Source organism: Fundulus heteroclitus, chromosome 23, assembly GCF_011125445.2.
Source record: "Fundulus heteroclitus isolate FHET01 chromosome 23, MU-UCD_Fhet_4.1, whole genome shotgun sequence".
Taxonomy (NCBI): domain Eukaryota; kingdom Metazoa; phylum Chordata; class Actinopteri; order Cyprinodontiformes; family Fundulidae; genus Fundulus; species Fundulus heteroclitus.
The window spans coordinates 33,349,717-33,372,786 of NC_046383.1; the positions used below are offsets into that span (position 1 = coordinate 33,349,717).

The window sequence follows — 23,070 nt, forward strand, 5'->3', positions numbered from 1 at the left end:
CTGCTTTCCTCAGGGCACAAAACAAGTTTTGGCCTACCAGCAGAAACTGACCCAGAACAGGTTCAGTCACATTTTGATACAGTGGATTTGACCACGTTAGAAGCCTTTATAAACGTCTACATATCAGAACAACAACAACTAACCCGGCCTAACTTTCCAGACTGTTAATGTGTCATTGGAGGACAGTGTTGAGATCATGTAAACTTTACAATAAAGTGTTAAAATCCTGTTTTGCTCTACGGAAAAGAATAAAATCAGATGTATTAAGAGGCCCAAGTCAAAACAACACCAGAAGTTGGAAAAGTGGTCCTTTAGTGTAGATAAACAATTGATCTTTTTAAAAAGGAGCAATAAGCAACATCTCACCACTAGGTGGGCTGTTGAGCATTGTCTGTAGACCAGAACAAGATGTGTGACATCTCTTTACCACCACTCCAGCCTCCCACCCTTCTCACCCATCGTCTCATATGTGCATATTTACAACTGATAAAAACACAGCGAAACTAGCCTGGCCAGACTGACTTACGCTGAATATATCTGGAAAGCAGCTGGTAGAGCTCAATTTAAAAGGAGGGACTAACAGGGTCAACGTCAACAGCTTAGAACCAATCAGATAACTATGGATGTGTTGCAAAAAACTCCAAGCGGCGCGCTCTGGTTTGGTAATTTGTAGTCCGTGAAACATGTAATGCCATCGAGTAAACTCTCCAGTGAACGATTTTTGCCACTTTTGTCTAAAGAAATCTGAGGATACATGGTGTACTCAATTTAAACTTAATAAAGTTTATGGTAAAAAAAGGAATGATTATATAAACTTTAAAACAAATAATAAAATTACATTATCTCACTGCTGCAACTCTTTTCCTTTCCATGTGGGGGCAAAGCCACTTTAAACATAATAACAGACACCTAAAGCCTGTATCTCATCCATTAAATTGACACATAGCCAAAAATTAGAGACCTCTGCAATTTGGAAATTGTGTCTTTTAAAATTGCAATTATATTACAAATGCGATTAATTGTCCAGCTGTAGTGTTAGCCACGAGTGAGGAGAGAATGGAACGGGAAATGAACAGACGGATCAGTGCTACACCTATCTGGCGCTGAAGATTTACCGGTCGAGCTACGTTTGTACCCTCACCTACAGTCATGAAATTTGGGTCATGACCGAAAGAAGGAGTTCCTGGATACTATAAATGAAATGAGCTTCCTCTGCAGGGTGTCCAGGTCACCATCTTAGAGATAGAGAGTGTAGCTTAATCAATCAAGTGGGGCTCGGAGTTGAGCCGCTGCTCCTCCACATCGAGAGGAGTCTACTGAGGGGGCTCGATCATTTGTTCTGAATGCCCCATGGATATTTCTCTTGGTAGGCGTTTTTGGGAATTTCCTACTGGGAGGAGGCCCAGGACACGCTTGATGTCTCTCGGCTGGCGTGGGAAGGTCTCGGGCTTCCCCCAGAGGAGCTGGAGGTGGTGTCTAGGGGAGAAGGAAGTCTGGGGGTCCCTCCTGAGTTTGCTGCCCCCGCAACCCCGAGCCCAGATAACCAGATGACGACGACTCCAAGTATAAATAATGTAATAATAAGTTCTGAAACAAAGCATTTTGCAGCCCCCGCCTAAAAACCGTGCCTGTTCATAGTAGGAAGGAGAGTAAAACAATCTGATTGTGTCTACTTAGAGTCGGTAAAGAGATATTTGAATGGACTCGATCAGTAACATGTCAAAGTTTCACAGGAGCCTGACATTAGAAATCAGTAGCAAAACAGATTTTTGCATCTCAGATTTGAGAGCGTGGCCACTTGGAAGCCCAGAAGAAACAACAAACTGAGGCCTGTGGAGTCTGAAATGAAGATGCTGGGCGTTTATAATCCATCTCAGCTTTAGTGTGCTTGACCTCGTAGTTAACTTTCAGGGACGACTTCTGGGAATATTGGCCGGCATAAATCACCTCATGCTCGATTCCCTGTGGAAGAGAGGGTCCCTGCTTCATACAACGCATGCGTCGGGACCTGAGTATGCTCGTTTGTGTTTGTTATTAGGTGGCCAAAGCTATATTGGTCTTGCTATTCGGACATCAGCTGGCAGGTGCAAACACTAAAGTGGTGACGGAGCAGCTTTAAAGCATGCCAACAGGACGAGCACAGAACCCGCATGGCATTGTGGGTTGGACCAAAGCAGGCTGTATGACCAATCAGACTGAAAATGGGAAATATTAACCGGACTTCTTAATCTAGAAATAACATAGCAGAAACAGACTTCGTACTTTTCTATAAGGTTGAAGAACTCAAGGAAATTAGGTTTTGCGTTAATTCGCCAAAGTTTGCATATATCTTTTTTTTTAACTGCTGGGGGGAACTAAAAAAAGGATGTTTATTAAACTGGCCCCTTTTCCAACAGAACAAAGCAAGAAATGTTGCATTGAAAAATAAAAACAAAAACTGATAAGTCTGTCTCTTTGTCCATAAAAATAACCTAATAGTTTCTGAGCAGCCACGGTGTAAAGGAGAGAAGACGATGTGTGGTTTGTGAAGGACGCCGCCGCCATGTCTGCGTCTTCATATTACATGTGAGCTCATAGCAGTGGACGCAGCACCCTCTGACCAACATACTTCACACCGAAGCCCTCCCCGCCCCGCCCGGGCTTGAACATGAACCAAAGTATCAGGGCAGGCTAGAGTCACACCAACTGAGCTGTGTCCAACAATAAGGGTACGAAAAGCCGAGCAACAGAACATTTATTTATAGCAGGATAAGTGAAGGTTAACTGAATTAACTCCACGTCTGCTGCAGCACGCCAGTTGTTTGGTGCGTTTTTTCAGTACAGGAATAGCTTTTTGAGCTTTGGCAAGAGTTTACTTAACTCCAGAGCCGTGTTTGTAATTGCAGTGACTGAATTACTCTTAGTGAGAATGACGTGAGTTGCGTCCCAAAGGCAGAGAGAACCAGTTGAATTGGTTGGGAGGTGAAAGTGATCCGTGTCTGACCGCGGAGCGGTAAAGCCTAAAGGTCAGAGGGCTCCCTGTCCCTGCTTCAGCACCGGCTTCCTTCCAGCTCGTGTCAGCGTACGCGATCAGCCGCGGCGCGAGCGCTATGAGCACCACGCACAAAGCTCAACAGTCGCTGTTTACGGTCAGTCACCGTGACGTCACGAGCAGCTGTGTAGAGAAGCGACAGTCCTTTGCAGGATTCCTGGGAGTACGGAGCTTCATATTTAAACACACACCGTTTCAAAGGCAGTTTGTACCGCTTAATTAGGCAGATTCGTTTGAAGGACTAATTTGTTTTACATTAAAAGGGAAATGGCAAAATGTCGGGACTGGTACCGGGTTTGTTAATTACCCCGACACCACTTTCTGAAACATTAAAATCACCCAAGCTCGTAAAACAGACCATTTCCCCCCAGTTTTACGCGGTCTAAACACGAATTGGCCCTTTGTTGGAGTGCATGTTATAAGTTTATTCGGTACGAAGTACAAACCACAAGGTAGAAAAGTTAAGTATCTGAACTTCGAAACATGCCGTGGAGCTGCAACCTTCACTTAAACACGCTGCAATAGGCTGAGGGAGTCTGAAAAGGCTGCCTTTCTTACCTCGCCAAACGTTTCTTCAACTCAGAGCTCGGTACCGCCAGAAAGAAGCCGCCCTTCAGAACCAAAGGCGCACACAGCCGAACTCAGCTGAGGAGAAGCGCCAGACCGCAACAGGTGACACTGCGCGCTCACGTTCAGCGCGCGGGTCCCCCTCATCAACTGTCCGCGCGCTCATCCCCGTTACCACGGTTACCGACTCGGCCTGACAGCAGTGGAGCATCGTTATGCTCATCTGAAAACCATCTGATTGTTTCCGCATTTTATTTAGGTCCGCCTTACAAAACTATGGAAACCTGATATACAATTATAGGCAGTCGTGCTTTTGAACCTTTTAATGGAGGTCTACAAAATAATACAAAAAACAAAAGAATTAGAAGAAAAGGTGGACGTGTCTCTCCGTGTACAACGTTATTCACACTTTTACAGGTTGCACTGTATTTATCGTCCAAATAGCATGTAAACAACGCGGTTACTGTTGTGTAAGGCCAACTTTGATACTAAGGTCGTGAGAGAGATCAATGCCCACCATGGACGGTAATGGGACACATTTTGAGCCGGGACTGTACCAGCTGATATTAATTTGCGCTTAATTGTTTTCTAATTTCTGGTTGGTTGCAATGACTTTCCATTACTTTTTGCACCTCTCTTTAATTTTTCTAATACCCTTTTTTCTGTCTTTAATCACTCAATTTATGGACAAGTATGGTTTGTGGACATAATGGGCTGTTCCCTGTAAAGTCGGACTTCCCCTGCTGACATATTCCCCAATTGGTGCTATATGAATAAACTTAACTGAATTAAATTTAACTAATTTAAGTTGTCCCTTTCCTGTAGTCACATTTTATTAGTTCACCTGCACAAGTAAAAAGTAAGTAAACTTTTTCTGACTGGAGCCACACTGACAGATTAAACAAATTCATGATGTCCCATAACGGTATAAATGGCCAAAATCTGACAAATAAACAGTTCCTCAAATAATTTGTGTTAATTTACACAAAAATGTACCTTTATATCTGCAAGATATCCGCTGATGTTTACGTTTTATGTACTATGGTCCACTATGAAATAAGAGACCCTAACGTCTGACCGGTTAACAGTTCAAGTTCAAACTATTTACCTTGTTTTCATCAGCGTTAGCCTCGCTCGTTGTCTTTGATGGGTAAGTCTTAGAAATAAATTTAATTCAGGATGTGCTGCAACACAGGACTAAGGAATACGTAAATAACAAAATAATTGCATTAAGGAGGCTTACTAAAATGATTGCCACATTAATCTATTCAATCATTTAGAAAGTGTTGAAACGTTTCAACAAATCTTGACACACGTATTTGTTTACTGGATAGAATTTTAATTGTGTTCATGTATTTATTTCATGAATTGAGACACTTTTGTTCCTTGATGAACCAAGTAGTGCTTACTGCATTTTCAAGTTTAGAATAAAGCAGCTTTTTCAGGAACACTCTGTGAAAGAAGTGAAGGTCTCAGAAAGGTGTTCATCAAGAATGATGCATTTCTTGTCATTGTCACTGAGCTGGAAAACAGATTCATCATGCAGGAAAACAGATCTTTATGGTAGAAAATACAGCATTCATAGCACACGCATACATTTATTAAAATGAAGAAAAAAGAAAAAGATAAAAATGTGTTAAAATGTATAAAAATGTAATTTATCGTTTAGAGAAAAAATATTTTTAAGCACCATGAAAAAAAGACTAAATAAAAGAAAAATATAAAAAAGGAACTTTGGAAAAGGACAACAGCGACCTCGTCTGGATAAATATGTGAACTACAACACCTGTGCAGGACATTTGAAGTACTGGATGTTAAATGTAACCCACTATTCAAGAAATTCTTGACCAGCTGAGAGAATACATTCTTTTCGGATCATTCTGACATAATAATGCAAGAACAAGCAATTACTTGCTTAGAGTTTGTATAGCATTTATTTCACTATTCTTAACCAAAAGTACAATTAAAGCACAGAAGTCTAACTACATTTAGGTGATCACCTGTGAGGTCATGTGACGCCTTGGAGATAGTGACTTAATCGTGTGTGTGTGTGTGTGTGTGTGTGTGTGTGTGTGTGTGTGTGTGTGTGTGTGTGTGTGTGTGTGTGTGTGTGTGTGTGTGTGTGTGTCATCATGTACTCACTCTGGAACAGGGAGGTTGTCTTCTGAAGGGCTGTCAGGCCACTCTGGAGGAGGAAGGTTCACACAGTCAGGTAGTACAGGAGGAAAATCCTCACTGCTTCTCCCAAAGGAGGCACTTTCCTGGAGGTACTCCGGCTCATTATCCTGACAGAAGGATAGCGCTTCCTGCTGCTCCATCAGGTCTGCGTGGGGTGTGTGTGTGTGTGTGACAGCGACTCAGGTGAATCCAGGAGGATAAAGCCACAGAAGGATCAGGCTTGTAAACTGAACAGAGACCCTACCGTTGTACACTTCCAGCATGGCTGAGCAGGAAACCGTGCCGTAGGAGTTGTGCACCACACACTTGAACAGGCCGGAGTCTTCTGGGAAAGCCTCGGTGATCACCAGCGTACACAGCTCCTCTGGAGATGAAAACATCGTCCATCACAGTGATGATATGTAAACGTGGAGATTCATTCAAAGTGAGGCTATCTTATTACAGGAATACGCCTCTTCCACTGTATTTGAAGGAAAACTAAATGCAAACAGTCACGGATGTTTCTGAACCTAGTAAAATCAGGTAACTGTTATTGAAAAACCCTTATAGGGGGAAAACAAAAGTTAACTATTAAACTCGTGTGCCAGATTTATGTGTTTTTATGAACTAATTTTATCCTCCTGTTATTAACTTGTGCAATCTGTGTTTTTTTCCACTCACCTGGCACCGATGGAGAACTGCCTTCTGGAAAACACAAGGACAGATTGAGCTAACTTTAGATTCATGTTCTCATTAAGATTAGTCACATCTCAGAACAAAATACAACGAACCCAAGCTGCTGTACATCTGTTTCATTTTTTTTATATACCAGAAGCCAATTTTGCTGTCACATACAACACAATCATGTTTTAATGCAGACATTCCTTGAAGTGTATATATAAACAAGAGGAATGGACACATGGAACAATTCATCTCTATCACTGTATTTCAAGTGCAGGATATCTAATTATCTTAACTTAAGGGTTAAAAAATATTCATTCCATTGGCAAATAGTCTTATTTAGCGGCTAAAATCAAGGACAAATACACAAATTTCAAGAAAATGTTATGTACTTTTAGTTCCCTTTTTGCTGTGTGTGTGTGTGTGTGTGTGTGTGTGTGTGTGTGTGTGTGTGTGTGTGTGTGTGTGTGTGTGTGTGTGTGTGTGTGTAAATGCTCATGGAAATCACTACAAAAGAAGAGCTACAGGAGTGAGAGAGTCCCTTTCTACAGTCAACATCTGGTATCATTAACAGGTTTAAAACAACTGGAACTGTGGCAAACCTGGCACCCGTGCACGGCAGAGGATGCTAAAGGAGTCCAAATAAAACTCTAAACTCGATCGTGAGAAAACTGCAGCCAATAGTGACATTTGGGGGTCTCACCAAGTCTCTGTGAGAACCTTGATGGAGGAGTCTATACGTGCCAGCTGGTCCTTCAGGAGGCATGTTGGGAAAAAGCCGTTTCTGTCCCAACATCACAATTATAAAAGTACACTCACTTTAAATGGAAGCTTTGAAAACAGGAGACTAAGACTAAGCCTTTCATTGACATGTGCTTCTGGTCAGCTTGGTTTTAAACAAAGGATAAATGTTAGGAACGGTGGGGGATCTGTAATGCTGAGGGCCTGTTTCTCTTCCCAAGCCTGTAAGCCTTGATAAACAGCACAGCATCATGGACGCTGCAACACTGGGACGTCTTAAATAAGAAGCTGGTGTCCTCTGCCAGCAAAATAAAAACGGGTCATCGTTGGGTCTGCCGGCTACATAGAATGGTTCAGCAGACAGAAAGTCCGCCTTCTGGGGCCATCTCAGTCCTCAGACCTCCATCCTGTGGAAAAGTGCTGGGCTCAGTGGAAGAGAAACGAGCGGGAACGTAAGAGATTGTGCAAAGAGGAATGGAACGCTCCAACCTAGCGGAAGGTTCTGGAACACAAGTTGCCATCAAGAGTGGGTGGGAACCACTGAGCTATATTATACACTGGAGTGCTAATAGCCGCTGTTAGAACGAGTCGCTTTGAAGCCACCAGCCGCCATATTGGTACTCCCTATTTTCCTCCAGTAATTAGGGAATATGTGCGCTACAGCATGGAATAACGAGGATTTTCTGATGTTTAGGGGGGTCTTAAAACTTTTAAAATGTCAAATGCCATATACTTTTATCTTAAGTACTGACAAAGTCATGTGCTGAAATATTTTGCATTTTATTTATTTAAATATATATATATAACATTTATAAATATCTAAATAATATACAAAAACATATATTTACATATATGTATACATATATACATATGTACATATATACATATGTATATGTATACATATATACATATGTACATATACACATACTTATATATATATATATATATATATATATATATATATATATATATATATATATATATATATATATATATATATATATTTATTTATTTATTTATTTATTTAATATGAATAACATGTAAAATATGTCAGCACCTAATTTCCTAGTAGTTGATTGAGTAGAATTACCTATGAAACGTTTCCCCACAGCCAGAAAACTGCTTGTTATTGCAACCAAATCCTATGGGATTCTGTGAGACTAGGGAGTAGCAAGATGGCGGCCAGTGACTTCAGTTTTTCGGCAAAATCAGCACTCCAGTGTATTATAGCTCAGTGGTGGGAACAAAGTATGAAACATAAGGAGTCCCAAAAAACAATAATTTCCTAACATGTTTTATCCCCCTCGCCCACAGTATAATATTTTTCAGTTTAAAGGTTGAAATTTTCTGCATCAAACAAAGCCATACGAGGAGGATAAACACGTGGAGCAGAGACACACAGCAGGGTCGTAAAGGACAGCACGGACTTTGCCTAAAGGTCGGACACTCTGAGGGAAGGTTTCTTTTCAGCTGCAACACCTCACACACGTACTCTTGCGCAATATCCTAAAATCATCGGAGTCCTGAATTTGTTCATCTTCTCTGTACCACATGACCTGCAGCGGAGGGGTCCCCCTCAGACGGCACTCCAGGACCACCAGCTGACCCTTCACCGTGGACACGTCGTGCAGGCACTGGGAGAGAGGAGGAGGAGGAGGAGGAGGAGGAGGAGGAGGAGGAGGAGGAGGAGGAGGAGGAGGAGGACAAGGGAAGGCAGATGGCAGAAGATGTTTAGATGGAGCTAGTTCTGATGTTTGTGCTTTGCTCAAATGCATGCAGGCAACAGTATGGGGGGGGGGGGGGGTCATGTTACCTTAACAAATGTTGGCGCCACTCCTTTCCCTGAATATTGCTGATTGTAGACAGGACTCTGAGTCTGCAAACAGCAAACACGGGATTTCATTTATTGTTATTATTCTGCACGGTAGTTGGCCGGCTCAGGTCTGGACCCCATGACTGTTTTCCATATTTAGCCATTTGCATGAGAGGGGGGGCCTTTGGTGCACCTGCAGCGTAGCAGGCGCTGAAAGGTTGCATGCCCCCAGTTTAAATGGCACATTTCCATAATGCATCACACCGCGCATTAGCATCTCGGCTATACGAGGACAAGTGATTCGTTTCAGGTTGATGTAATTACCCTCTGAGGGCTGACACACAACGGATGCACCAGGCTCGAGTGTCTCTGAGCGAGCAAGGTGGAGGAGGAGGAGGAGGAGGAGCTGGTGGCGGTGGAGGAGGAGGAGTGCTCCCGAGAGGAGGATGCAGAGGAGGAGGAAGAAATGGTCAGAGACATGGTGCTGGTCTTCTTCTGCGTCCTCTGGGCCCTGTGCAGTGGCACGTAATGGCAGTCATTACATGTTCTGATGTGTGTGTGTGTGTGTGTGTGTGTGTGTGTGTGTGTGTTTTACTTACTGGGCCATGCTGGAGTCCATGTCGCTGGCAGTGACTGGGATCCTGCAATCAAGAACATTAGAAAAAACTATAAAAGCAGACTCTTCAACAGGTACGCCTCACGCTGGTTGCTTTCATCAGAGCAGGAGCATCAATATAAATGCAGAAACCTGCACCGGCTCACCCAACTGTGTGAATCGTGAGGCTTGGTAAGAAGTTAGCAAAATAAAAGCGTATTACAGAAAGACGTTTACGGCCGAGGTCAAGTCAGAGCCAAAACCGGCCTGAGTTGCTAGGTAGGTGCTCATGCATGAGGAATTTGACTCTGGGTGGTGCGATGCTCACGATGTGCTTACTCACACGATAATACAACAGCACAGTAACGCAGTGATAAATATCAAACAGTCTGCGGTATAGAAAACCCATATGAGCACATAGTGGTCCACATCTATCATCTCTCTATTTCGTTTCGTTGCATTGGGCATCAGCACTACAGAACTTCTATTTCGCCGTCCTTTTTTGGGCTCTCCTCGTCCTGGTGATGGTCTAGGATGGAGCCAGTCCCAGAAAGAAACCATGGGCTAACATGTGGTCGCTCTCAGAAATGTACACACCACCGTCAAACAGCCAGGGCTGTGATATGTAACAAGATAAATCATTTCGGAACTCCTTCCACCTTCAGTGTGACGTATCCTGTACAATTCAACTAAGAAATATCTGTTTGGGGGAAAAATGATAAAAATGAGTGAAATTGAACAATTGAGCTCTTAGCAGTAATGATTTTATGGGATTCTTCATAAATAAAATTGATTCCATTAAAATAATTGGCATCCTCCCAAACATGATTACCTCGTCCTCAGTAAGTGAGGCAGCGTTGGAGGAATCCTTAGAACCTGCGCAGTGTCTGAACTGTTTAAAAGCAGTAGAGCTTTCTGAGCTATCTAAAATTTTAGCTTCATCTAAACCTTCTACCTGTATGTTAGACCCGATCTCAACCAAGTTGTTTAAGGAGGTATTGCCTTTGATTAATGCCCTCATTTTAGACATGATTAATCTGTCCTTGGTAAATGGATATGTACCACAGGCTTTTAAAGTAGCTGTTATTAAACCTTTACTTAAGAAACCATCTCTTGATCAAGATGAGTTAGTAAATTACAGACCTATATCTAATCTTCTTTTCCTATCTAAAATTCTTGTGTAAGTAGTTGCTAATCAACTATGTGAACAATTACAAAGTAATGACCTACTTGAGGAGTTTCAGTCAGGCTTCAGAGCTCATCACAGCACTGAAACAGCTCTGGTGAAGGTCACTAATGATATTCTCATGGCCTCAGATAATGGACTTGTGTCTATACTTGTCCTGTTAGATCTCAGTGCTGCATTTGATACAGTTGATCACAATATTCTCCCAGAAAGACTTGAGCATACTGTAGGGATTAAGTGAAAAGCATTAGGTTGGTTTAAATCTTATCTGTCGGACAGATTCCAGTTTGTTCATGTTAATAAAAAATCTTCCTCAAACTCTAGGGTCACTTGTGGAGTACCACAGGGTTCAGTCCTTGGACCAATTCTATTCACTATATATATGCTTCCGATTGGCAAAATTATCAGACAGCATGGGATTAATTTCCATGCTGTCTCAAAATATTAGAATATTTCCTCAGACCAAGTAAAAAAATATATATAACAGCAAAACAAAATCAAACATTTGAAAATGTGCATTAATGCACTCAGTACTTGGTTGGGAATCCTTTTGCACAGATTACTGCATCAATGCGGCGTGGCATGGAGGCAATCAGCCTGTGGCATTGCTGAGGTGTTATGGATGCCCAGGATGCTTCAATAGCGCCTTTAGCTCATTTGCATTGTTGGCTCTGGTGTCTTTCAGCTTCTTCTTCACAATACCCCACAAATTCTCTATGGGGTTCAGGTCAGGGGAATTGGCAGGCCAATCAAGGACAGTAATGCCATGGTCAGTACACCAGTTACTGTGAGAATCTTATGTCGTCTCTTAACCACTACCATACTTGTGATTTAGTTTACTGAACCAAGCTGAGTGTTTTTCAAGGCTCAGGAAACCCTGCTGTGTTTCAAGTTAATTAGACGATTCAAGTGATTAGTTGAATAGCCTACTAGTATACTTTCTCACGATATTCTAATATTTTGAGATAGGATATTTGGGTTTCTTAAGCTGTAAGCCATAATCAGCGATATTAAAACAATAAAAGGCTTAAGATATTTCAGTTGATTTGTAATGAATCCAGAATGTCTGACATTTCATGTTTTTTAATTGCATTACAGAAAATAAAGAACTTTATCACAATATTCTAATTTTCTGAGACAGTCCTGTATATATATATATATATATATATATATATATATATATATATATATATATATATATATATATATATATATATATGTGTGTGTGTGTTAAATTACACAATTGGTAAAGACAGCAGCACAACAATTCTACTTTAAAAACACAAGTCCATGCTTGTACATTAATTTGCGTGTTATCCAATGTAAGATGTCTCTGTAACTCCCACTATATCGAGGTCTTTAAAGATGCACAATCTTTAAAAGTATTTTCATTAAAGACAGTTGTTTGAGAAATGTCATAAATATCAAGCCTTGTCTGACAGAATGCTACAGCTTCTGGTGACTTTAGGAAGCTTAGACATAATACATAAGGAGGCAAGACACCCAATCCACGTTCTTTCTATGATGGACACGGAAACTAGAATCTTTTTGCAGCATTTATTTTGTTGTTGCATTGATTACATGTTGAGTAATTGATTTAAATTGATAAATAAAATACTTTGATCTAACCTTTCTACTTAGCGCCATCCGTCTTCCTGTCAACTCCAAACAAACGCTTCACTTTGGGGAAAGCTGTCTTTCAGACGATGCACCAAATTAGGAGTGATGTCATCTGACCAGAATATCCTCTTCCACATGTTTGCCAAAGAGGAAAGTGACTTACTGTGGCTTTTTCTATTGCTTTTCTCGTACCACCTATTCATTAAGGTCAAATCTGTGGAGTTTACAACGCCATGAGCTGGAGATCTCTGCAGCTCCTCCAGAGTTACTATGAGCCCACGGATGCTTCCTGATTGGCTGAGTGGACAGCCATGTCTTGGTAGGTTGACAGCAGTGATCATCCTCTTTTCATTCCTAGATGATAAATTGGTTTGTGGTGCCGTCTTACAACTTAACCCTGCTTGAAACTTCTGCACAGCTTCCTTCCTGCTGCGTCCCTGCATGCCGCTCGCTCTCCGATGTTCTCTTACAAACCTCTGAGGCCTTCCTAGAACATCTGGATTCCTACCGGGAATTAAATTACACACATGTAGGCTCTGTTCCCTACAATGTATGTAGCGGATTTCTGAGGGCACTTTATTTTATTTAGGGTTCTAAGCGTTAAGGGGGCAGAATACCAATGGCCAGCCCTCTTTTCTGGTTGCTGTTGGTCCGACATGTACGGCAAGCTTCAACACACTCAAGAAAATTTGGAATTGCTGGATTTGGAATCAAGTTTAGGTCAAATTGTGACTTTTTAAAAAGATTTTTTAAGGAAATATAAACATTTGGATGTTACTTTAGTTTCCATTTTCCCTCTCCAGCACGTTTAATCTCCAGCTCTGCCTACAGCAGGATTGTAGAAGCTTGATACACTTGGCATCCTTAGGACAGGAGGAAGCTGGAGTACCGCAGGGGGGGGGGGGGGGGGACCAGCACGCTCGGGGAGAACATGCAAACCCCACACAGAGGTGCACAAACCCGCACCGTACCAGCGTTAACCTTTACTGCTGCCATTTAAACAGAAATACATAAACATTTCTAATCCATTCTGCTGTGGGGAAAAAAAATCTCATTAACTATTATAAATTATTCATTTATTTTGTTACACCTTAACCATTGCCCTGGGTCTTTCTGCATGGAGTTTGCATGTTCTCCCTGTGCATGCGTGGGTTCTCTCCGGGTACTCCGGCTTCCTCCCACAGTCCAATGAGGGATAGACGTGTTAGAAAATAGATGGATGGATGGATGGATGGATGTTTCACCCTAACATGAAGTATCTGACCCTGTGTCTGTCAAAGACTCTAGGGTATGGGGCACAGTGGGGGTGGTGCAGGGGTAGACCCAGGATACATCCCGGGTACGACTCCCAGCCTGCGGACCGATGCACCTATTTCCTGTCAGTCCACTTAAAAAAAAAAAAAAAGACTGCACTAGTCCCACAAAAATAAAAGGACGTTTAAAAGAAAGGGTCTGCACTGTTCAGATAGCAGATAACTCTCTTTCTAACGAGTTTTTGTTTTCACACCTTCAAATAATCAGAACACGACAAATGAAATATGTGTGCGGCATATTTTGCCTCTGCATCCATGGAGCGCAGGAATCATGTGCGGAGAAGTTGCAGGTTCCATTGCAAGGCTCTCCCTCTGTGGTCAGTGGTGGTTTTAGCATGAACTGTGCACGCCCACTCCACATGAAACCCCCAGAAGCATGAAGAAACTACACACATACATCCAATTTCAACTGATCTTAGACCTGAGCAGTCAAACTCTAAGATGTTGATCTAACAAAGAGTCCTTTAGAACTACCAATACACCCCTTTAATTTTGGGACAAACCATAAATTGCAAAACAGACGCTTGAATTTTCACACCATCAGCCACCCACAGCGCATTCTGCCCTGGGTAGAAAGCCCCCATCACTGCTACTGATTGTGTTTAGCAAAGGAAAGCCAGCTTAAACCCATAGACATGATAGACATGGAGACGGGGAAGCTTAAAGCCTTCAGGAAGGAAGCAGTTGCATCAAGTCGCTCCGTGTCTCCGTCACAGGCTAACTTTATTTAGCCGTAGCGTAAGGTTTCACCGCTTACTGAAGGCGTGGGCTGTCTTTCAAAGTTTTACACCCTAAAGACTCCCCCCCAATCCCACCCTGACTCTGTCTGGGGCGGAGGAGCTGACAGAGGAGGCCGAGAGTCATGTTTCTGGGCTAAATTAAACTCTGCCTCCTCCTGAACACAGAGAAGGCTTCCTGGCCTGAGATGTAGCTCCATGTGAGCCGTACACATGGATAATGTGTACGGCCACTTTCCCCCTCAGATAATCACTGCAAACAGGTGGATTTATATGTGTGTGTGTGTGAAGCTTGTTGTTGACACAGCAGCAGCTGCCGCCGCCGAACCCTTTGTGTCACTTGTCTGCGTTACATAACCAGTCCATTTTAGGCCGCATTTACCAATCTGTTACCTGGCAAGTCAGAGGGAGGATGGAGACGTACGGTAAAGAGAGGGGGCGACAAGTTCAGCAACGGTGAGCGGATGAACCAGAGCAACGGCAGCCTACAGAGGGGGGGGGGGCTGACGTGCTTTAAAATGCCGCGCCGCGCAACCAGCACGCAGACGCTGAAGGGGAAAAATGAACGTATGGAGACAAGAGTTGACGAAGCAAACCACGGAGATAGGATCAAGGTGAAACAGCAGCCACGAGAAATCAAAACTTGTCAGAAATAACAAAATAACGTTCAACGTTCTCAAGTAAGAAAATAAATAAGGAAACTGAAAAGGAAGGTATTCTTAAAACAATAAGCATCACAGCACCTATACCATCTTGATGCCTTTGTCTTCTGCCTTAGACCCAATTTATCCTCCATACCAGTTCACTATTATAAAAGAATAAACTATTACTCCATCATTCAAGGTGTTGTTTTACTATGTGGATGCATAATAAAAGAGAAATCCATCATATTCTAAAACTAAGTACATAAAGGTAACGTATAAAAAAAACATTTCTTTTCATTTTTAATAATAAATCTATAAAACAGTAGATGGAGAAAAATATTTTTCTATTTGATTTACTGTTTTTTTTTTTCACGATGACAATCATGTTTTGGTTTTACTAAACCTAAAAGACAGGATGTGCAGATAAATATGCCAAAGTAATTTAACGGGCTGGAATTGATTTCATGTACGGGGAAATAACTTAATTTCCTCATATTCCTCCAGAATCCCACGCTGTTTGTTCTGACAGGGCCAGGGCTTTGTTTGGATCCACTGAACAGAACCTGACAAGCTGTTCAAACAGGCCGCTAAACCCGTGAACAGGAGAAAATAGGAGCAGAGCAGCACCTACCAGGGATGGGTCTGCTTTTAAACAACCACCCGGAAGGTAAAGTCAACCCTGCACACCGCAGCACGTGGTTTCCTTCCCTCAGCAGCTCTCAGCTGTGGACACGTTTAGCTCCTGCTAAGTGGGGCTGGTTTAGTCTTTATTATATTAGCCTGTGGACTCTGACTGATTATTAGTCTGTAGACCTGATTTGAGCAAGCAAAAGCACAACAAAGGACCATAAACCTGCACACTGCAATTACTTTTATTGTATTTGAGCAACAGAGATGTTTGAAAACGACCTAATTATCCTTTTATTATTTAAAGGAGTCATAAGCTGGTATTTTACATGTACTATCCGTCTGAAAATATCTTTAGATTCATGTTTAGTCATTTTTAGAAGAAAAATGCTTTAAATAGAGCTCCCTCTGACTTGCAACCATTAAAATGGAACTTGTTGGTTAAACATTTTAGGCAGCGGAGAATTTCTTTAAGCAGTACACAGAAATGTAAGGTTTCTATAAATAGAAGTATATTTTATGTAAAACAAGACAAGGATTATAGATCATGAATTCAACAAGTTCAGCCTTCACAATTCTGCAGAACCCGCACAGTGCCAGACCTAATAATACTCGTAATATTAATATTTGGGAATCACAAAGATTTAAGCTTTTAGAGAGAGAGAGAGAAAGTCAGCGTGGGATCCAGCCGTATGGCTGTAGTGCTCCCCTCCTTCACCGGCTGCTGCCAGCTGTCAGTCTGCTGTAGATGATGTCTGAATCATGGGGAAAACGCCTGAACTTTCCCCCGTAATTCAAAAAGACAAAGCAAAGTTGGTGGTTTGGAAACCTTGGCTGTAACAGGCAAAAAAAAAAAAAACGAGAAACTAAGCATAATAAACATTTAGCTAAAGCGTTATGTCACTTTAGCTTGTCTGGTTGCTACTCATACAGAGCATGTGATGTTCTGTGTCCGTCTGTTCAAAAATGAATACACATGTAAAAGAGTCCGCTGGCTCTCCGGTGTTTTGGTTGACCTTAAATTTCACCTCACTACTTGGTATTGGAGTAGAAAAGTCTTGAGCTTTTTCACATCTTGTCAAATGCAGCCACAAACTGCGGTAGTATTTTCTGGGGACTTTGTGTGTCAGAGCAACACAATGGAGCACGACACGATACAATCTTTGAAGCAATTTTCTTTGTAGATGAAAATCTGACGAGTGAGTCGACACTTTCTAGGACAACCTTCTGTCGTAGTTACAGCAGCTAGACTTTGGGCTTACGTCCCTACCAGCGGATCATCTAGGGACTGAATTTGAACCTCAGTAGATTGGATACAAAGCGTCAGGAACAAATCTTCTCACGTTTTAATTGGATTTAGGTCTGACCTTTTACAAAGCTATTCTAACTTACACACATTGAACACCTCTCCATTGAAGCTCTGGCTGTATATTCAGGCACGTCTTGCTGGAAGGTGAACGTCTCAAGACTTTCACAGCCTCTTCTAGGATTGCCCCATATTTAGCTCCATCCATCGGCTGCTCATCTCTAATCAGCTTCCCTATAGCGAAGCAACCCCACGGCATGATACTGTCACTACCATGTCTCACAGTAGGCATGCTGTGATCCGGTTGGTGTGCGATGTTACTTTCCTTCCACATAGTGTTTGCACATACAACAGAAAGTTACGTTTCGATCCGATCTGACCAGAGCATCCCCAGATGGGGGTTGACAGGTATGCAGGCAGCTGTATTTACTCTGACACTAAGCACAGAGGGTCTCCTTTTGTGTCTTCTGAAAACAGTTGGTTGCCAAAGTTGCCATTTTATTTTATTGTCTGACAATGTTTAGCTTTGCATCTTTGTGTATGTCCGTCCCACAAAATCAGTCTAAAATACATTAAAGTTTGTGCTTGTAGTGAGGCAAAAATCTGTCAAAAAGTTCAAGTGGTTGGAATACCTTTGTACCTTTTCACAGCATTTATTTTTCAATAAATGATCAATTACACAGTTGACTATGACTGTCCACATATACACTAGAGACCTCTGCAAAACTCTTGATTCATTTAATAAACTTTTATTCATATAGCGCCAATTCACAACACGTCATCTCAAGGCACTTTCAATCAAATCATACAGCTTGGTCAAAACGTTTCCTCTTTAAGGAAACCCAGCAGGTTGCATCAAGTCTCTCCAAGCAGCATTCACTCCTCCTGAAAGAGCGTAGAGCCACAGTGGACAGTCGTCTGCATTGTTGATGGCTTTGCAGCAATCCCTCATACTGATCATGCATGAAGCGACAGTGGGGAGGAAAACTCCCTTTTAACAGGGAGGAGAACCTCCAGCAGAACCAGAACCAGGCTCAGCGAGAACGCTCATCTGCCTCGACCCACTGGGGGTTAGAGAAGACGGAGCAGAGACATTGATGAAATCCTGATGAAAGCCAGTAGTAATGTTGGTAACTTGACAAAAACAATCAGGAATGATCAACGTTGTCACCAGATCAGATCAAATTCAGCAGTTGTAGTAAATATTTTCTCGGGTTAGAAGGCAGATGGGCGCTCTCTGAAGGGTACGCCGGATTTTCCCTGCGAACGTATCAAAGTTGGACGAAGGTGTGTGAGGACTTTCAGATAAAAGAAGCGAGCTTCCCACTCGTCACAGGTGGTCTTGTGTGGGGGGGACGTTTTAGGGCGGACCGGGTCAGCTGGTCAGTCAGCCTTCTCACCAGAGCTCTGCGTGCCACTGAGCTGTGAATCCCCCAGCAACACTGTGTGCACTCGCACTGTCAGGGAGCTCTGGCTGGCATGTTGTGCACCGCCTTCCCCTCACCCCGCAGGCTATAAATGACACAAGTTTGTTTTGAATTATTCTGACCCATTAAGCATCCAAACACTTGATTGTAACCACACCCAGATGGAGGGGGTGAATAGGCTCATGACACAGCACATATAATTAGCTCTGGTCAGACACCCCCCCCCCCCCCCCCGACACACACAGACACACACACACACACACACCTGTCGCCTTCTGTCTGAGTGCAAACTCGTGCACTTCACTGGCTGCAGGCTCAACAACATCCACTATCATGAACCCAAATGTCTTCAACCAATTAAATCACAGCATTTGATCACCTTTACCTTAGCTCTCTGTGAGCACTGGGCTGGGCATGCAGCCACCAGTAGACTGCCCTGCTGGTTGATTGTAGTTTGGGATTTGAACTATCCGGCAGTGATTGACGCCATGCGCATGTAAAACAGGCCCACCTTGGCCCGGTTCCCCCCCCCCCCCCCCAGCATGTGGTGAGCCCCTTACCTGTCTGGTCGTCCCCCAGCAGATCAAACAGCCAAACACCAACAAATGTCCTAATCCACCAGGAGGATGATCCCGATGCTGTCAGACTGAGAGGTGACCGTGTGCCTGCAAGTCATGACTTGGCCGTCGAGCGCTGAGCTGACACTCACTTTTCCACGTGTGTGTGTGTGTGTGTGTGTGTGTGTGTGTGTGTGTGTGTGTGTGTGTGTGTGTGTGTGTGTGTTAATGGGTGTGCTGAAGGGGTTAGGGGTGAGGAGGAGGGAGTAAGAGAAGGGGAAGTTCTGCAGCACAAAGAGCAAAATACAGATTTGAGCTTTAAAAGGGAAAAATGTAAAAGTTTACTAGATTCCTGCATCAGTGTTGAAAAATATCAAATCTAAATAGCTTGTATAGAAACGTTTTTGTGTATGTGGTGTTGCTGTTATTTTCTTTTTTTTGAAAGAATTAAAATAGCATAAAACCTGTAAAGTAACATCTGTAATGTTACAGAAGCAAACAATTGACAGAATTTTGGGTTTTTCTTATGAAAGAAAGAAATGGGGGTTAATTTTTCCAAGTCATGTTTTCACCATGTCATTTATAAATTTAAATACATTTAAATGTCACAGTTCCTGACTAAATATTTGCCTTTTGAATTAAATATTTATTTATCAAGCTAAATATTTAGCTCCAAATTAAATATTTAGTTCAAAAACCAAATGTTTCGGTTTGAACTGAATATTTAGTTTATAAACTAAATGTACAATCTAAATATCTAGCTCCAAATTAAATATCTAGTTTGCAAACTACATTTTTAGTTTTAAAGGAAATATTTATTTTCCAAACCAAACATTCAATTTCCAAACCAAATATTTAATTTGCAAACTAAATATTTAGCTCCAAAACTAAATATCTAACTTGCAAACTAAATTTAACTCACCAAATGAAAGCTAAATATTTAGTTTGGAAGTGTATGAATGACGTGATGAAAATATGACTTTGAAAAATAAACCCCCATTTCCCCCCCCTCTTATGACAGGCTAAATAACCCAAAAATATTGCTGTTAATTTTTGACTGTGTAACTTTAACGGCACCCCATAGCCCCTCTGAGAATTGGAGACAGGAAACCTACGACTGGTGCCGCTAAGTCGTCTGTGGAAACATAAAACTTGGAGGGAGACGGTCACACGGAGAGAGTGATGGGTTATTACCGTCTTACAGACGACCACTTCTTGTGTCCAACTAGTAAATTAGAAGCCCTACTACCACTATGAATCACGAGCAAAATAAGGCATTTGTTGTTAGAGCCAGAAAACCTGAAACTCTTAAAAAAAAAAAAGCATCCCTAAATCCCAATCAACCTTTCCAGTGATTTTCAAAGCCAATAAGTAAATCTCATATATTTAAAACAAAGTAAAGTGTTCAGCTACATCTTTCGAAAACAAAAAGTGCATCACCTAAAAAAGTATTTGGCTCCACAGATTTCAATTAAATGTTTCAGATCAAACAAATTTTAATACTGAAAATAATCTGAGTAAATATTAAACACTAAAAAACAAACTAACTTGGCTCTGTTTGTAAAAGTAATTGCCCCCTGGTGGCAATAGCTGTCAACAAGTGTTTGAAATAACTGGCAGTGAGTCTTTTCTATTGCTGTGGAGGAACTTTGGCCAGCTCTTTTTTTTTCTTTTTGGAGCATTAACGGTGTTTTATGGTGATGAAACAGCATCAGAATTTGATTTATGTGTGGATAACTAGACCCCTTTATAACCTCGGTTCCGTTTTTTTAGTTTTATCTCAGGTGTAACATGACACATACGTTTCTCTCTCTAAATGCAAGTTTTCTTCTGCTTCTTTCTTTTTAGAAATCAAGAACACTGACCTTAACTGAAGCAAGCTGATCTTTCAGTGCCTTAGGTGTTGATTTTGGGTTGTTTTTGACCTTCTAGATGAGTTGTTGAGGAGCTTTTGGAGTAATTTTGGTAGGCCAGCCTCTCCTGGGAAGATTCAACCCTGTTCTGTGTTTTTTTTTTTTTTTTTAGTTTGTTGTAGCGCAGATTAATGCTATTTTAAATCCCACAACAATATAATTTAATAGGTAAATCAGTCTCATATGTAACGATTAATTTACTAATCTAAATAGTCTGATTTGGCTTCTTTTCCTCTCCCATTGAATGATCACCTATACATTTAATTCAATTCAATTAAAAAATACTTTATTTATCCCAAAGGAAAAAGAAAAAAAAAGAAAATAAAAAGCCCAGAAGTCAATCTACTATATAGCATTGTAGCCTATCTCTATCAGAGATAAGGGTGCGACATCCAAAACACTAAAATACAATAATGTGAAGCTACTGCTTAAATCAATGTATCCACTTATTAGCAGTTCAACTAATTTATATTAGTTTATATTAGCATTTTCTGATGAGCTACATAAGTAACAAATCAGAGAAGTAAAAACAAACTAAACGTTTTTTAATTCTAGTGGTCAGGGTCTAAAGGTGCTTGGCAAAAATTATAAATGGACTTTGGGCTACTTATTAAAGCCATTTAGGCTCTAGGGTTGTCAGTATTTCCTGATTTTCCTCTCAGCTCTGTGTGGGAATGTCTCCTTGCCTTTTCTGATCGTCTACCTGGCCCTCAGAGGATGGGGAAGGGGAGAAAGACCATAGTCTGTAGTGACTTTGAATCGTTCCGTTTTCAGTTAAACATCCAATCATTCCTGGTTTGGCTGAAAGTTTCTCTCGTCCAGGGATCACAGGCTGGCAGTTTGCTCCAGCATGAACCCCTCGTCTCTCTCTGGGATGGGAAAGTGTTGGCATTGTGGTTCTTTCAGTAGCCTATGGGGGTGATTATGCACTAGTCAGACACAGTATTTTATTTTTCTGTGCAGCCATTCAAGCTGTCAGCAAATCAGAATAGAAAACTCAGTCTCGATTTCTCCAGGATGGCAAGAATACAGTAGACAGACATGACAAACACAAACAAGGTTTATCTAAACAATATTGGGACCCGATAATCAGTCAGGTCCCACAGAGGGACCTTTTTGATCAAGTGGGGGTCCCTGACAACCCTCCCTCTCTTCTGATTATTCCTTGGCTTACTGGGTTTCTTCTCCCAGAAGTTCATATAACATCAACCAGTACCAGATGGGGTTGTGGTGAGTTGCCACCCCATCTAACCGGAACAAAGTGGATGGTAAGTCTCACACAGGATCAAGTGAAAAGTAAGGCTGGGCGAGATTCCTAAAATTGATAAGCAAAGAACATTCTTCCACAAAAAGGTCTCTTTGAAACGATTAAAAGAAGAAAAGAACTGCTGAAAACTTGGCGTCAGGAAAAAAACTTGCTCAAGGGATGAGGACACGGCGCAGTTACTTCCAATGCGACTCCTGAACGGAAATGGATTTTAAGTTTTATATGTCCGGTTTCAGTACGAAACCTCTGCTGACGTCTCTGGAAATAAATCAACCAATAACCACCCTTTTCAACTGTTCCTTTAGAGATGACAGGCATGACAGTAAGAGGCCTCGGAATATCCCTGGATTATAGTTAAACCCTAAAGACAAAAACAAAGATGGATTATGTTTAGAACATTGAGAACTTTAGCTGCTTCAACTCACTGCCATGACATATTACTCATTCTGCAGCAGACGTTTCTAGACCTTTCTCTGAGCAACAACGTAGGTCAGAACTGAAAAAGAAATTACATCTAACTGAACGCTGTCAGAGTTGTCTTTTTTTATTTTGCTATAAGATTTGTCTAATGTGATAATTCATCATTGTAGGGAACTGCAGATAGATACTATTCAAAAGAACAATTTCTCTCAGCTTTTCAATCTAAATATTAGTTGAGACCTTTAGCTGAGCCTCTCTCACTTTGCCCATATTCAACACATTGGTACTGGTTTTCTCCCAGAACTACTGGGATAACCCATTGAGTCAGAGCTGAAATGTTGGCGTGGGGAGCTTGAACTCCATGAGCAAAGCATTCGTTCCGCTTCTGGCACAACATTAAAAAGAAACAAGACTTAGTTCAAGATATTTATTGTTGCATCATTGTAATTTTTTCCTTGTTTACATAAA

General features: G+C 41.6%; 1 protein-coding gene across 1 annotated transcript in view; it reads right to left on the reverse strand.

Moving 5' to 3' along the window:
* Positions 1–19,179, reverse strand: part of myot (myotilin) — a 32,640-nt gene extending 13,461 nt beyond the window's left edge. Inside the window, exons 1-8 of the mRNA XM_012864560.3 lie at positions 19,006–19,179; positions 9,590–9,631; positions 9,315–9,501; positions 8,991–9,053; positions 8,670–8,811; positions 6,437–6,460; positions 6,021–6,140; positions 5,741–5,921 (exon numbers count right to left, since the gene is read on the reverse strand). Of these exons, the coding sequence (XP_012720014.2) occupies positions 5,741–5,921; positions 6,021–6,140; positions 6,437–6,460; positions 8,670–8,811; positions 8,991–9,053; positions 9,315–9,501; positions 9,590–9,609 (737 nt within the window). The 5' untranslated portion in view covers positions 9,610–9,631; positions 19,006–19,179. The remainder of the gene's footprint in view (positions 1–5,740; positions 5,922–6,020; positions 6,141–6,436; positions 6,461–8,669; positions 8,812–8,990; positions 9,054–9,314; positions 9,502–9,589; positions 9,632–19,005) is intronic.
* Between the last annotated feature and the right edge of the window lie 3,891 nt (positions 19,180–23,070).